Source organism: Melozone crissalis, unplaced genomic scaffold, assembly GCF_028551555.1.
Source record: "Melozone crissalis strain CALT ecotype California unplaced genomic scaffold, PUWL_Pcris_2 ptg000002l_1, whole genome shotgun sequence".
Lineage (NCBI taxonomy): Eukaryota > Metazoa > Chordata > Aves > Passeriformes > Passerellidae > Melozone > Melozone crissalis.
The window spans coordinates 717,421-732,189 of record NW_026535780.1 but is presented as its reverse complement, the minus strand read 5'-3'; the positions used below and the strand labels follow the sequence as shown (position 1 = coordinate 732,189).

Sequence of the window (14,769 nt, the reverse complement as noted above, 5' to 3'; positions counted from 1 at the left end):
CAAGTCTGAAGGCCCCATCATTAAGCAGATGAGAGAGCAGCCAAGCAGAGCTGATGAGTTCCCTTCCCCAAAGTGGCTGAGTCACCATTCCTGGAGGGATGTAAAAGACAGAAATGTGGCACTTGGGGACACTGTCTTGTGGTGAACACAGCAATTAAACGGCCGCACTTGATGAACTTGAAGGGCTTTTCCAACCTAAAGGATTCCATTATTTAGATCATCTGATGGGCCAGGGGAGGGGGGGAGCCCTGCCAAACTGAAGCTATAGAATGTGGCTCTGGAAAACAGGAGGCTGATGAGTTTTTTTCATCCATGAGGACCAATAATCAGCTGGACAGGGAGCAAGATTCTGACTCATCCCTCTGAGAGAGACGTGGGAAGGTTTGTGATGTGCACAGCTCAGGCCAATGGATTTGTGTTCCTGAAGCTCCAGGATGCTGGATACAGAAGCAATGAGCAGGGATGGATCCCACTGGAGCTTCCAGCTGCTCAAACAGCTTCGGTGGGAAGAGGAATTGCTTGTAAAGCCATCCTCAGATTGGGGGCACCAGAGCTGAAGCACTGAATCCAATTTTGGGATCATCAGCACAAGGATATGGAGCTGCTGGAGCAGATCCAGAGGAGGCCATGGAGATGCTCCAAGGGCTGGAACCCAGCTGGGAAAGCTGGGAATGTCCAGCCTGTAGAAGGCTCCAGGGAGACCTCAGAGCCCCTTCTAGTGCCTGACGGGGCTCCAGGAGAGCTGGGACAAGGGATGGAGGGACAGGACACAGGGAATGGCTTCCCACTGTCACAGGGCAGGGATAGATGGGATAGTGGGAAGGAATTCTTCCCTGGGAGAGTGGGGAGGCCCTGGCACAGGTTTCCCAGAAAAGCTTTGGCTGCTCCATTCCTGGAAGTGTCCAAGGCCAGGTTGGACAGGGCTTGGAGCCACCTGGGGTAGTGGAAGGTGCCCTTGCCCATGGCAGTGGGTTGAATTCCATGATTTTTAAGATCTCTTCCAACCCAAACCCTTCCGCGATTCTTTAAGTTCCAAGTCCCAGAATTTGGGGCTGAGTGATCCCATGCAACAGGACAGGCTGAGGGAGGATGGAGTTGCTGCCTTTAACAGGGACAATTACGGAGCTGATGTCCAAGGATAATCTGGCTCTGGCTCTGCACAAAGGACAAGCAGCCGCTTCTAAGATGCATCAAGGGAAACTCCAACCAGACACAGGGAAGGAAAAGCTTTGCCAGGGCAGTGATTCATTTCCAAAACAGTCAGAGACGGTGGAGGAATCTCCCTGCACAGAAACATTGAAATTCAGTTTGAGAAAACACAGAACAACCCAGCCAGATTTGACTCTCCTTTGAGGAGAAGGTTGAACTTGAGCCCTCCAGAGATTCTCCCAACACGGGATTTTCTGGGAAGAGCCTGGGCAGGGGCAGCAGCTACCAAAACGAAACAAGAGGAACTTCTCATCACCTCCTCCCACCCCTAAATTTATCTTCTCCAACAGCTCCTCTATCAACACTGCCCAGAGCCATCAGTGTAGGACATCCCCAGGCTGCAGGAAGGGTACAAGCTTCCCAACCCTCACATGGTTTTCGGGAATTTTTTCATTTGTTTGGGGTTTTTTTGTGGGTTTTCTGTTGTTTTTTTTTTGTTTTTGTTTTTTATTAAAGCTCCATTATGCACCTAGAACAGCCCTAAATTCCAGTACCAGCCTGAGCAGTCACCTTCATCCCTGGTAGATTTTGGGTGAGGTCCCCTCCCACCCACACTGAAAAAGAAGGCTTTTATGAAAAGCAAATTAGGCAACCAGAAATCACATGGGAAGGTGTCATTTCTGGTTTTGTCACAAACCACAACCTCCCCTTTTTAAATAAAAAGAGGAAGTAATCACAACGGAAAAAATGCTAAACTTTGGACTTTGAATTTCACCAAATGCTGTCACGATCTTGGGCTACCAAAAATACACAGGTTTTCCTCTGCCTGCAACACCACAGAAAGCTGGAAAAGACCTTTAGGATCACCAAGTCCAACCATCATGTTCACCACTAAACCATATCCTCAAGTGCCATTTCCAGAGGTTTTTAATGAGCACTTCCAGGGATGGAGTGCAATGTTTCAGGAAAACATTGGAAAAATAGAGCTGAAACCATGCCTGGAAGGGACAAAGTGAGGAGGGGTCATCTGAGCACATCAGCATTGCCTGGAGCTGCCAAATAACCCCAAATTATTGGAGTGGGAGAGGGATCCTCCTCTCTGGGATGGGAGCATGATCCTGCTCCACAGGATTCTGAGCAGTAGGAAAAGCTCCTGGGCATTAGGCCATGGGAAAGGTCCATGGAATATTGCCAGAAACACTTGGAGGACTCCAGGAAAAACAGGGTGAGGATGGACAGGACCATTTGGGACAGCAACAGCTCAGCCTTTCTGTAATTACTCCTTTATTTTATAGAATTCCAGAATGGTTGGGATTGAAAGGAACCTTAAAGCTCCTGCCATGGGCAGGGACACCTATCCAAGGTTGCTCCAAGGCACATCCAACCTGGCTTTGGACACTTCCGGGGATGGAACACCCACAACCACATGTGGAATGAGTTGCAAAAAAACCTCCAAAATCACTCCTGGTTTTAATGAGAATGCATTCCAAGACCTCAATTTCCAACCAAAACAGCAAGAAATTCAACACAAGAATGAGTGGAAATAAACACACAGGAAGCACCAGGAGCTTTGGAATACGGAGCCCTGGACATCAGCCCTGAGGTGCAGGAAGGTTTTGCTGCCAATGCCACATTTGTTCACACCTGGGATTCACTGGGACATGGGAATTCTGCCAGGAATGTGCTGATACTGCCTTTTTTGGGGATGTGGAAAACAGCCCATTAAGCAGCAAACAGAACCGTTTACGCTGTTGATCCCTGCCTGCTCCATTCCCAGCTGGAGTGGAAAGGATGATGCCAAAGGCATCATCCCAACACAGGAGCAGCTCCAGCAATATTGATCCCACTCCCCACCACACATCCCACACAGCCTGGCCCAGCATTATCCTATTTCCTAGGAAATTCCCCATTTCCTAAGCCTCTGTCTGGACAGAGCAATCCTGCTCTGGATACAGGAGCTGAGCCAGAGCCAAGTGAAGAAAATAAGGAAATTACCATGGCCTCAAGTGAGATGTGTTCACCCAGACAACATTTTACCACATGGGGGTGCTTAAAATGCTCTTTGTTCATGGCCAAGAATTTTAACTCCCTGCAATGTGAAACTGATTTTAAATCCAACATCTTCCTTTCTACCTTCTCCTGACATGACACAAATTCCCTCCCATGTTTTTTTTCCATTTAATATCCCTGCAATTGCACAACTTTCTCCTCTCCTGGAGGTGAAAGAGCACAAAGTCCCTGGAAATGTAAAACCTTGAGATTTTTTCCTTTGCCCCCAGTGCATCCCTAACCCAATCCTGGGTTATCTATTGCAGTTCCTGTTTTCCTGCTGTCATCACCTCGTGTTTCCCCATCCATCCCACTCAGTCTGGAAAGGGCAGCACAGCTCCACTACACCAATGAGACAGCATTACACGTGATTTTGCTTATCAGCACAGTTAAGGCTCTTTTTTAATCTCCTTCCAGGACTCCAGGGGAAGGCCAAGTACATGGAAACTCTGAAGAGGAATTAAGAGTTCCCAAAGTCCAACATCCCAATCAGCAATACCTGCTTCAACTGGAAATCCAGGTGCTTGCTTTTCCATCCAAAAAAAAAAGGGCACCAAACTCAGACAACCCTCAGAGCCACCAGCAGCAGCAAATTAAAAAAACAAAACAGCTTCCCAACAGCACCAAATGAGCAGGATTTGGGATTTAACATGGGAGGCACCAGCTCAGAACTCAAAGTCCTCTCCAGCCATGTCGATGGCCCAGGCAAACTTCTCCCTCTGGGTCTTGTTGTAGACCTTCTCGATGGGAATCCCGAACTTCTTGCACCTGTGCAGAGCACAAGACACCAGTGGAGACCAGTTACCCAGCAGGGTCCTCTCCACTGCATCCCTGGAAGTCTCCAAGGCCAGGTTGGATGGAGCTTGGAGCAACCTGGAACAGTGGGAGGTGTCTCTGCCCATTGAACATCACAAATTTTAAGGTCCTTTCCAACCCAAACAATTCCATGGTTTCACACCCCAGACTTACCAAGCCACAGTTATCCTGGGATCCAGGTAATTCAGCTTGGATGTGCCCAGAGCTATTTGCTTGTTCTCCTCCTTGTCTGTGGCCTGGATGTTCATCCTGGCCAGTTGCTCCTCCAGCCTCTTCAACAGCTTCTTCTTCTTCTCCACGTTCCTGAGGACAGAGAAGGAACAACAAAGACTGTCCCAAAGTCCAGAAATTCTCTGGAATGGCAGAGTCAAAGGTGCCATTCAGCACTAACCTATTTCTCAGGGGTTTGGATCTGGTGAGATGCTTTTTTAATATTAAAAATTAACAATAAAAAATGAATTTCCACCATTGAAGGTGGGCAAATAAAATCCAGCATCCTGGAATGGGTTGCCCAGAGAAACTGGGGCTGCTCCATCCTTGAAGTGTCCAAGGCCAGGTTGGACAGAGTTTGGAGCAACCTGGGAGAGTGGGAGGTGTCCCTCAAGGGAACCATCCACAAGATTTTAACCATCTTCCAAATTTCCATGGGACAAGAAGGACCCAATCCCAAACATGGGCATTTCTGTTCTGATGGGGACACATCAGCCCCATCCACGGGCCCTCTGGATCCCTCTAAAAGGGAGGATTCCAAGGAAAAGTCACTCACACTTCTGCTTTGGCTTCTTTTGTGTCCTTAAACTCATCTTCAGCTTTTTTCACTTCTTCCTGGGCTTCCTCCACTTGTTTCTTCTTGGCGTCAATCTGTGAAGGTGGAAAAGTCAGACAACACTTCCAACCTCCCTGAAGGTTTCGGCTTCCTCCCTCTTCACACACCATTCCTCAGTTTGTTACCAACCCTACTTCCCAATTTGTCCCTGCAGCATTTTCTGGGCTCTAGCATTTTTTAGCATCTTCTAAAATATCATCCCAGCCCAGGTGCCAAAAATACTTGGAGCTCTTAAATCTGTTCCATCTTCTGCACCTGCCTGAGACTGAGGGATTTGTGACAGCACCAGAGCCCTCAAAAAAGTCCCAGCCCTTCAGTGGGGTGTGAGCAAAAACTGAGGACAATTAAAAGTGGTAATTAAAGGTATTTTCAAGCTACTCCTCCTGCAAAAAAGACAGAAAAAACAATTTCCCTGATCTTGATCCAACTGGGCCAGAGCTGCCATCACAAAAAGCCCCCAGCTTAGTTTGAAGACAGAGTGATGAAAAATGCCCCAAACTCATAAAAACTCACCCAAATTCTGTGCTAAGTTGCTTCCCCCAGTATTTGAGGTCACCCCATCCCTCTCCACCTCTGGGTTGCAATCCACTACTCCCAGGACAATCCCTGATGTTCGTGACCAAGGTGATTCTTTCAGGTATCACCCCAGCCCAAAAATAAAATATAGAGGATGTATTAGGTCTGGAATCGCTCAGCTGGGTCCGTCTCACCTTTTCCTGGAGGACTTGCATGGACCTGGCAAAGGTTTTTGGTATAGACCTCTGATGGTTGCACAGGATGGCCACGGCCCTGTTGGCTCGGTTGTAGGACAGGAGCTTTCCTGCAACGTTGTCTTCAGCTGGAAAGAAATGAAAACATCACTCCGACTCCATTCCAGGAGCTGGGAAAAGCGGGGAATACAGCAGAAGGAAAGGCAAACAAGTTGCTGTCGCATTCTCTCTCCAGGGAGAACAATAATGATTTTGGGAATTGGGGAAGGACAATTGAGCATCACAATCTGGTGCTGTGACTCATCCCTCACATACCCAAGGAGGCAGAAACAGTGCAACCAACCAGCAACACAAGGAAAAGAGGGAAAATATCCCTGTCCTGGCCCTCAGTTAGTCAGAGTATCCCCAAGTTCACAATTTCTCACTTACCAACATCCCTGACTTGCTGCTCACCCCCATATGTCACTCCCACCCCACTATGTGGAGCATCACCTGCCCAGGTGGGACATGGGCAGTTTTAGGGATCCCACAGCAATGGATGGACATTCCTGAGCCCTTTGGTCCCAACCATGCTCTGGAGACACCACAGCCACTGGAACTCACGGTTGGTGAGGACCTTGAGCTGCTCCTGCAGGGTGATGGAAGCGTTGTAGGTCCTGAAGACTTTGGCCGTCAAACCATCCATGAGGTCCTGGAGGTGTTTGTTCAGGAAGGTTGTCTGGAGGAGGGAAAAACAGGGAAAGGTGTAGGGAAACTCACCATTAGGAATTCTAGTGGTAGGACAAGGAGGAATGGCTTCAAGATGACAAAGGGTTTGACAGGTTATTGGGAAGGAATTTTTCCCTGTGAGGCTGGTGAGGCCCTGGAATGGAATTCCCATAGAAGCTCTGGCTGCTCCATCCCTGGAATTGTTCAAGGCCAGGCTGGATGAAGCTTGGAGCAACCTGGGATAGTGGAAGGTGTCCCTGTCCATGGTGGGGATTTGGAACTTGACAGTCTTTAGGGTCCCTTCCTACCCAAACCACTCCATGATTCCACGAAGGAATAGGACAAGCAGAAGCTGGGACAAATCTCTTTTTAGACCATCTCCGGCCTAAGCAACCAAAATTAGGCATTAACAAAAAATTAAATCCTGCAGTTTCTAGAGCTACTTGTGGGGTAAGGTCATCAGCTACCCAAAACTGGCCAAAAAATTTTACCTAAATCCACAAAAAGATCTCAGGAAATTAAAAATTTCTGCCCATCTATGTGCAAGAGGACACACGTTGGCACTTGGAGACGTGGTTTAGTGTTGGACCTGGCAGTGCTGGGTTAATGCCTAGATTTGTTAATCTTAGAGGTCTTTTCCAATCAATCATTCCTGACCTCACATCCAATATCACATCCCTGTTCTACAGAGAACATGGAGCTGCTCATCGATCCCATATCCCATCCCGAGGAAGAAGAGGGAGGTTTTTCCAGGAGGGAAGGCAGCATATTCCTCTCCCACTTCTGTGGAGCCCTAATGAGGTGCAAAAGCAACAAAAAGCTGAGGTCTGGCACCTCCAGTAATTCCCCAAAATGTGGGCAGACCTTCCTAGGCTAAAAAAAAGCCCAAGTGGGTGAGTTGGAGGAGGGAAGGAGCGGGAATCCAGCTCCTCAACAAGGACACATGGAAGCAGTGCAAAAAGAGGCTGGAAAAACCTCAAAAGATGTTCAAACAGTGACAATGATGTCCCTGGAGAGCAGAGAGGTAAAATAAGGCAGAGACGACCACCAAAGGTGGCCAAGGGTGTCATGGCTTGGCTTCTCCTCCTTCAGGGCCACCAGTACTGTTTGAAAAGCTCTGAGGTGACAACTCACATTGAGGTGCTCAAAGAGGTCATCACTGGGGTCCTTGTTCTTCATGAACAGCTGCAGGTTCTTGAAGACCTGAGGAGGGGGAAAGGACAGCCCTGGTCATGGCCAAGGAATGAATTGCTCCCAGACATCTCCCTCATCTCTCTCCTCCTCCAGATGGACTCTGATTCACCCTCGTGTTGGCACATCCCACCAACCCTCTCAACTTCAAGGTGCCTCTGGGTGTCCCCCCCCATCTTTCACATCTCTGACATTCCAGTTTCTCCACAAACACCATTAAAATCTAAAGGAAAACTATTTAATATAAATGGAGACATTTCAAGTCCTGAAGCGCGTGAGCCATCTGAGGGTGCTCCAGCAAGAGGTGGAACTTCTCCCTCATGAAGTAGAACAACCTTGGAAGTTCTATCCCAAAATTTCTCCCGTTCTCCAGGGTTAAAGCACATCTTGGTAACAGGTTTTGGCTGGAAATTTGGGACTGATAAACACTGAGGGAACCCAGACAACCAAGCACTTCCTCTGCTCCTGCCCCACGCACCGGCTTCTCCACGGACACTTTGTTGTAGTAACGGATGGAGTCTTTTCCGAGGAAGTCAAACTCCACCACGTGCTCCTGCCCATCCAGCTGGGGGTGCAGCTGGATGTGCTCCACGCGCAGGGAGCAGCAGCCGACCGTGTCCGCAGTCTCCCCTTCCTCCTTCTCATTCCCAGCTCGCAGGGCCAGCTGGAAAGAAAGTAAGGATTCATCCATCTTGTGCTACTCCACCTCAATTCCCCTTTGCCAGGTTGTTAAAGTGGATCGGGACTAGAGGAGATGGATCATCTCCATCTATAGAGTCATAGAATGATTTGGAAGGTACCTTCAGGATCATCAAATTACAACCTCCTGCCATGGGCAGGGACACCTTCAACTAGGGACAATTTTCATTTTCCACACCTCTGGAAATTTTTGAATCCAGGCTGGATGGGGCTTGGAGCCACCTGGTCAAGTGGAAGGTGTCCCTTTCCATGGCAGGGGGGTGGAATGATATGATCTTGAAAGTCCAACCTTCAAATGATCAAAATCAAAATGATCTTGAAAGTCCCAGACCACCAAACCATTCCAGGATTCCATAATCATCCCCAGATTCCTTATGTGGAGCTACCCTGGGTGGCAGAACCAGCAAACACAAAACTACACAGTGGGGTGGATCGGGGAAGTGAATTCCCAATTTCCACATGGATTGAGGGACCTGGGGTGAGGCTGTGGATACCTTATCAATGAAGTAGAGGGCCACTGCTCTTTGCCTCTTCTTTATCTCCTTGGATTTCCAGTCTTTCCTGTACTGAGCCCGGATTGTGTGGACAACATCCTTCAGGCGCCGAGCGACCTCGTATTTCTGCCAATCCTTCTCCCCCTGCAATGGAAACCAGGATATTTTCCACTCAGTGCCCCATCTTTATTCCACCCTACCAGTCAAGTCCTGCTCTAGAAACACCTCCAGCATCTAAATCCTGCTGAAACCCTATTGCTGGCTTGGGGTCTATGTACAAATCACAAACGGGATGGGACTGCTAGGAACGTGCCTTGAGCTGTTTTATTTTTCAGCATCAGTCTCATTATATGGTTATGACAATGGGAAGATGCCAGCAGCTCACATCCCAGGCAGCAGACCAAGAACTTAATGTTAAAACTCACTTGAAAAGTTTTTTGACCAATCACACAAAGCAAAAGCACATTGACAGTAGTTCTATCCAACCACTATAAGCACACGTACCTTTGGTTAAAACAATGTCTGCTTATTTTGAATACAATACCTGCTTGTAAGCCTTAAAACACAATGCACAGAGCTCCATTTTTAAGCTTCAAACTTCCCAATATCTCGCTAGATAAACTTTTTGTAGCTTAGGGAGTTATTCTAAACAAGCATTAATACACAGACCATTGTTCTACTTGTCCTTGCTTTTCTGCTGACCTATCTCAGGGCTGCTGCTTGGCTCTAATCACAGTTCTGCTGTCTCCGAGGCCTGCCTTTTTCAGCTTTCCCAAAACCCTCTGATTTTGTAGATTCCCACAAAATCCCACTGTTTTCTTGGGAAAAAAACCCATGAAGGGAATAAACTGGAAAAGAAACAGCTCATCCAGGGTTTCTGTGCCCTCTGCTGGCCGTGCTGGATCTGAATCCTGGCCAAGTCAGGGTGTTCTCCACAGTCAGAGCATGGCAAAGACCAAGTAGTCAAAACATGGCCAAAGGTGGCTCCTTGGACACCAGAGTGGACTGACACAGCACTTGCTCAGTTGTGTCCACCTGGGCAGCATTCCCACTTTTCCTGAGCCCTTGGAAACAGCCTTAAATCCCCTTTCTCTTCCCACAGAGTTCAATCCCATCTCTTCCTACCCTCCATTTCCTGGTATAAATTAACCCTACTCTGGTCCCTGTGGATCCTTTCAGCCCCCATCCAGCTTCCAACAGCCTTCCCTGGACACACATGAGCAACATGGCACCAGGATCACTCTGCCAGGAACAACCCATTCCTTGGAATAAGTTTGATGCTTCACAATCATCTCTGTCCTTTCCCTCATTTTGTTTATCCACTTTTAAGAGAGCCAGAAAAAAAAAATAATTTTTGATTCTCCACATCCTAGCTTCCCCAGATTTTTTTCACCTAACAAAGGGCATTATTCCAACCTTCAGCTTGGAGCTGGGGTTCAGCATGATGTACTTCAAGGTGTTCTGTATGTTCTCTGTCCACGAGGCCAGCCAGGTGACCGTGTTGTCAAAGCGCACCTCCTTCCACTTGTGGCCTTCTGGGGGCTCGGGAATCTTGGAATCCCTGTGGGAAGAGCAGGATTAGAGCCCTCAGACCGTGAAGAATGAAGTTTTCAGTGAGTCAGAGATTGAGAAAACACAGAATCCACCAAGAATTACTCCACCAACATGGAATCATTAAAGTTGGAAAACCCCTCCAAGATCAAGTCCAATCATGAACCAGCACGGCCAGGAGCACCAAACCACGTCCCCAAGTGCCACATCTACACAGCTTTCACACCCCTGCAGGGCTGGTCACTCCACCACTGCCCTGGGCAGCCTCTTCCAGTGCCCGACAACCCTTTCTGTGGAGATGTTTTCCCTAATATCCAACCTAAACTTCCTCTCCCACAATTTGAGAACATTTCCCCTTCTCCTATCATTTTTTTTCTGGAAGAAGAAGCCAAGCCCTATGTGGCTCCACCTTCCTGTCCAGGGAGTTTTAGAAGGTTCCCCCCCAACCTCTTTTTCTCCAGTCTGAGCCCTTCCAGCTCCCTCAGCCGCTCCTGATGCTCCAGACCCTTCCCACAATCAGGTGTTTATCATTTGGATGCTGGGAACAACAGGAAAACTTGCTGGACTGGTGGAGAATGTTTTGAATCAAGGTCTTCAAATGGGTGGCTAAGACCACTCCAGCTCACAAAATTCAGAGGGAAAAACACTCTCAGGACGTGGAAAACAGGGATTTTAGAAGATGGAAAGACCCCAGCTCTGGGTAGAGGAAATTCCCAGTTCCCCCCAATCCCAAGGGAAGCCCCAGGAGCTCAGCACTTCCAAGGAAAACTCACTTGCTGCAGTTGATGATGACATCTTCAGGCATGATCCTCTTCTTCAGCATGCCCATTTTGGGGTGCTCCCCACGGCCACGGAAGAGCCCTGGAGGTTCAGTTTTGAAGTTGCCAATCTTCTCCCGGTGCCCATCCAGGATGCAGTACCCATATTCCTCCTGGATCTTATCCGCCTCCTCCTTCAGCTTCTGAAACCAGGACACCACCAAAAAAATAAATCAGAATGGTTTGGATGGGAAAGGAGCTTTAACATTCCAACCAAGAAGTCTAAGTGCCATCATTCCCTTGGCAAAATCCTCTGGACGGGGAAGGACTCCAAAACATGATCCAAGGATGACTGGCACCCTGAAAAGCCATGGAATGTGCAGATCTGCTGATAAAATTCAGGAAGAGAGGGGAAATGGCCATGGAGACAGAGCTGAGTTAAAGAAGTCCAAGCTCAGAGCACAACACCAGGAAGACAAAATTCCCAAAACGTGTCACAGGAACCAGTCCTCACCTGCTTCTCCTCCTTGGGAAGTGCTTTACGAGCCTCATTTTTGTCCACAAAATATTTGTGGATCTCCCCAAAGTCACATTTGTCCAGGTCTTTGATTATCTCTTGCTCCTCTGAGGTCATTTCCTGGGAAAGAGATGAGAGGGGCTGGGAAAAGCCAGGAGGGAAAACTAATTCCACATGGAGCTGCTGCTTGTGCCTGTCCTTGGAAAAGGGAATAGAGACCCATTCTTTGAAAAAAGACAACCAATTCTGGGGTGGAAGAACCTAATATGGAAAAAACTCCCCAAACACAACTGCAGGGACAGCACTAAATATATTTGGGAGGTGTAAACATTCCCTGGAAAGAGTCTGGGGTTGTTTTGGGATCAAAGGTTATTCCTTTAATCTTTGGTATACCAAACTGGTTTTGGAGCTGTTTGCAAGATCCACCACCTGTACCCATCACTAAAACTCAGAGGGAGCACAGAAAGAAAATCCCAGCCCAAACCCACCAAAAAAAACAGAATGGAAATATTTAGAACCTCATAATTATAAATGACTATAAATAAGGAACAAATTCCCCCATCCCACAGCACAGCCTGGGGCTGATGGGTTTGATGGATATCAAGGAGGCCTCCCAGGGAAGGTACCTTCCTCCAGTCATGGAAGAAGTTGTTCTGGAAGATCTCCTTGGTGGTGTACTCGTGATCCAACATTTTGGCATAAAACGTGGCGATTTCCTCCGTGGCCAGGCTCAGCTTCAAGGGTTTTCCTGGGAAAACAGAGGCAGGGACAAATTCCACTACACCAGGCTGCTCCAAGCCCTGTCCAACCTGGAACACTTCCAGGGATTGGGCAGCCACACCTTCTCTGGGCAGAATTTTGGATTATTTCTTAGATTTTCTAAGGATCTCGAATCATTTCTTGGAGGCAAAACCACTATCCCCTTTTGAGCTCTTTGGCTGGAGAAATACAACAAAACCAAGGAATATCTTAGATCATCCTAAGAATAACTTGGAAATAACTTTTTTTAGGAAAAAGTCCTCTGGAGATGTCCAGGGAATGGCTGATTCCTACTTGAATCACTGGTTTTTGGGATTTTTGGACTGAAGGGAATGGGGCTCTGGAGCAGCTCCATGACAATCCCCAAACACCAGCTCATCCATGGGCCCTTCCTACTTGGCGTTGTTGCCTGTCCACAAACACTTTTCCATCCAGGAACAGTGATATTTTTGAGGAAAAAAAGTCAACATCAAAGATCCCAAATTCCAAAGCCACCAGCCCAGATCCACAACACCTCAAAGATCACAGAGCAGGTCCAAACCCTGCTCAAGGCTCCTCCTCATGGAGCCAAAATCCCTGACAGCCCCATGGATGTCCCAGCAGTGCCCACTGGTGCTGCCAGGCACCTCCTTTTCCCAAAGTGGCCTTTTTCCTACAGTAAAAAAAGTATGGGAAGCCCCAGGGAACTGAGGAACACCAAGGGAATGTGATCCCTTTCCATCTCCAGCATCCCTGGGCTGACCACCAATATCCTTATTTCCCCCTCGCATTGATCCATCAGAAATGAGCTCAGGGATGAACTGAGAGCAGGGAATGGCAGGAATCCCAGTGGGAATGTCAGGAAAACTTGGAGGCAGCAAAAGCCTGGGTCTGTCCTGCCAGTGATACCCTGAGTGTGATGCGAGGTGACCCTGGGGACATCAGGAGCTTGGAGCAGCCCAGCCAAATCCTTGGATGTGTCAGTCCCTGAGGCCATGGATCAGTAAAATCCCATTTTTCCAGCTCGTTGGAAAACATGGATGAGCTGACCAAACTCAAACCCAAAATGCAGCTTAATGAGAAAAAACAGCAATTAGGATCAGCTCCCCAAAAACCTCCGTAATTCCAACCACGTGTAAGATCCTCCAGCTGGAACCCATGGCTTTTCCAATGGGATATTCATCTTCCCTAAGGAGAGGGCACCACCCCAAGGCCCAGGTCCCACCACAGCTGTACCATCGTAATAAAACTGCACATCCTTGGGCAGGGGCTCGTAGGGGGGCACAAAGTAGGGCCCTCGGTGCTCCAGCTGCATCCATTTGATTCCGTCTTCCTTCTTCTCCTCTTCCCACCTGGAAAAGACACACAGGAGTCCATGAGAATATCCCAAATCTGGCATCTGGCACCTCCTCCCAAGGTCACATTGGAAGAATGCTCAGAGCAGAGACAGCTGATAAAAATTCCAGGTGAAATCCCATCTTCTCTGCTGCTGCCTCAGTTTCCCTGTTCTTTAAAACAAGGAAAACTGGAATGGAATCCATGAAATTGAAGTGTGGTGACATGGAGGAACTCAGGGTGGGAGTGAAGAGATCCTAAAAGCCACCTCATTCCAACCCCTTTCCATGGGCAGGGACACCTTCCACTAATCCAGGTTGCTCCAAACCCCATCCAATCCAAGGAATACTTCCAAGGATGGGGCAGCCAGGGCTTCTCTGGGAAAGCTATGCCTCATAAATATTGAAAACTTTCATTTTAACACAAATAAGATCTTAAGGAATCTTTCTCCCCGCAGGAGCAAATGGGATTTTAAAGCCACTACAAGTTTTGACTGTGAGGATTTAAAAAACAGCAACAAAAATTCCAGTAAAATTAAATTTAAAAATTACAAAAATAATGTCAAAAAATCCAAGTGGAAAATCAGGAGCAGGACTCTAAAAAGAGGGATAAAACCACAGGTTAGGGTCAGAGGAAGAGCACTGGTGACAGCAGGGGACAGGCAAGGATCTGTGTCCCACAGCCAGGCTGGCACTGTCCCTTAATCCCAGCATCTCCAGGGAAAAAAAAAGCCAAGGATTTCTGGGGAAACACAGCAAGATTCCACACAGAGAAAGCAAAATTCCTGTTTCTCGCTCAACAATGCCGCAAAGGTTATTTGTGATTTTTTTTTTCTTCCCCATGGGAAGCAGAGTGGAATAAATTCATGGTACCCAAAGGTGCATTTTACCGTAAAAACAGAGGAAATTAAATAGTCAAGGAAAACCAACAAACTTCTGGAATTTGGGCTGAAAGCCTCAGAGAAAGGCAGTGTCAGGATCATTTCTGTGATCTGTGATCATCTCTTTTCCCAAAATTCTGGGATCACAAATCCCTGCAGAGCATCCCCCACACTCACCTTGCACAGCCCCCCGAGCCCAATGAGGGTAACACATGGGAATCTCCTCATGGGAAATGTAGTTGTGGATAATTATTTAGGATTGAATTCCTACATACCAGCCAGGATCCAGCCATTCCAAACAAGGCATTGATTAGGAAAAAAATATATAAAATCTTATTTTTCACGTCA

The 14,769-nt window shown here is 47.7% G+C and overlaps 1 protein-coding gene across 1 annotated transcript; it reads right to left on the bottom strand.

Moving 5' to 3' along the window:
- Nucleotides 1-3,863: 3,863 nt before the first annotated feature.
- TOP1MT (DNA topoisomerase I mitochondrial) lies at nucleotides 3,864-13,502 on the bottom strand. Its single transcript, XM_054282890.1, has 13 exons — nucleotides 13,443-13,502; nucleotides 12,095-12,216; nucleotides 11,466-11,588; nucleotides 10,967-11,154; nucleotides 10,059-10,203; nucleotides 8,643-8,786; nucleotides 7,928-8,113; nucleotides 7,393-7,461; nucleotides 6,154-6,268; nucleotides 5,551-5,678; nucleotides 4,781-4,875; nucleotides 4,168-4,317; nucleotides 3,864-3,966 (listed from the first exon to the last, which is right to left on the bottom strand). Exons 2-13 carry the CDS (start codon nucleotides 12,158-12,160, stop codon nucleotides 3,864-3,866), a joined length of 1,512 nt encoding a protein of 503 aa, XP_054138865.1. The 5' UTR covers nucleotides 12,161-12,216; nucleotides 13,443-13,502.
- Between the last annotated feature and the right edge of the window lie 1,267 nt (nucleotides 13,503-14,769).

Excerpts from the sequence above, each read along its gene's own strand:
- TOP1MT (XM_054282890.1), bottom strand. The coding sequence starts at position 12,160 with ATGTTGGATCACGAGTACACCACCAAGGAGATCTTCCAGAACAACTTC. Across the intron at positions 11,589-12,094 it reads TCTTCCATGACTGGAGGAAG|GAAATGACCTCAGAGGAGCA; the intron begins GTACCTTCCCTG and ends TCTCTTTCCCAG. Across the intron at positions 7,462-7,927 it reads AAGTGTCCGTGGAGAAGCCG|GTCTTCAAGAACCTGCAGCT; the intron begins GTGCGTGGGGCA and ends CCCCCTCCTCAG.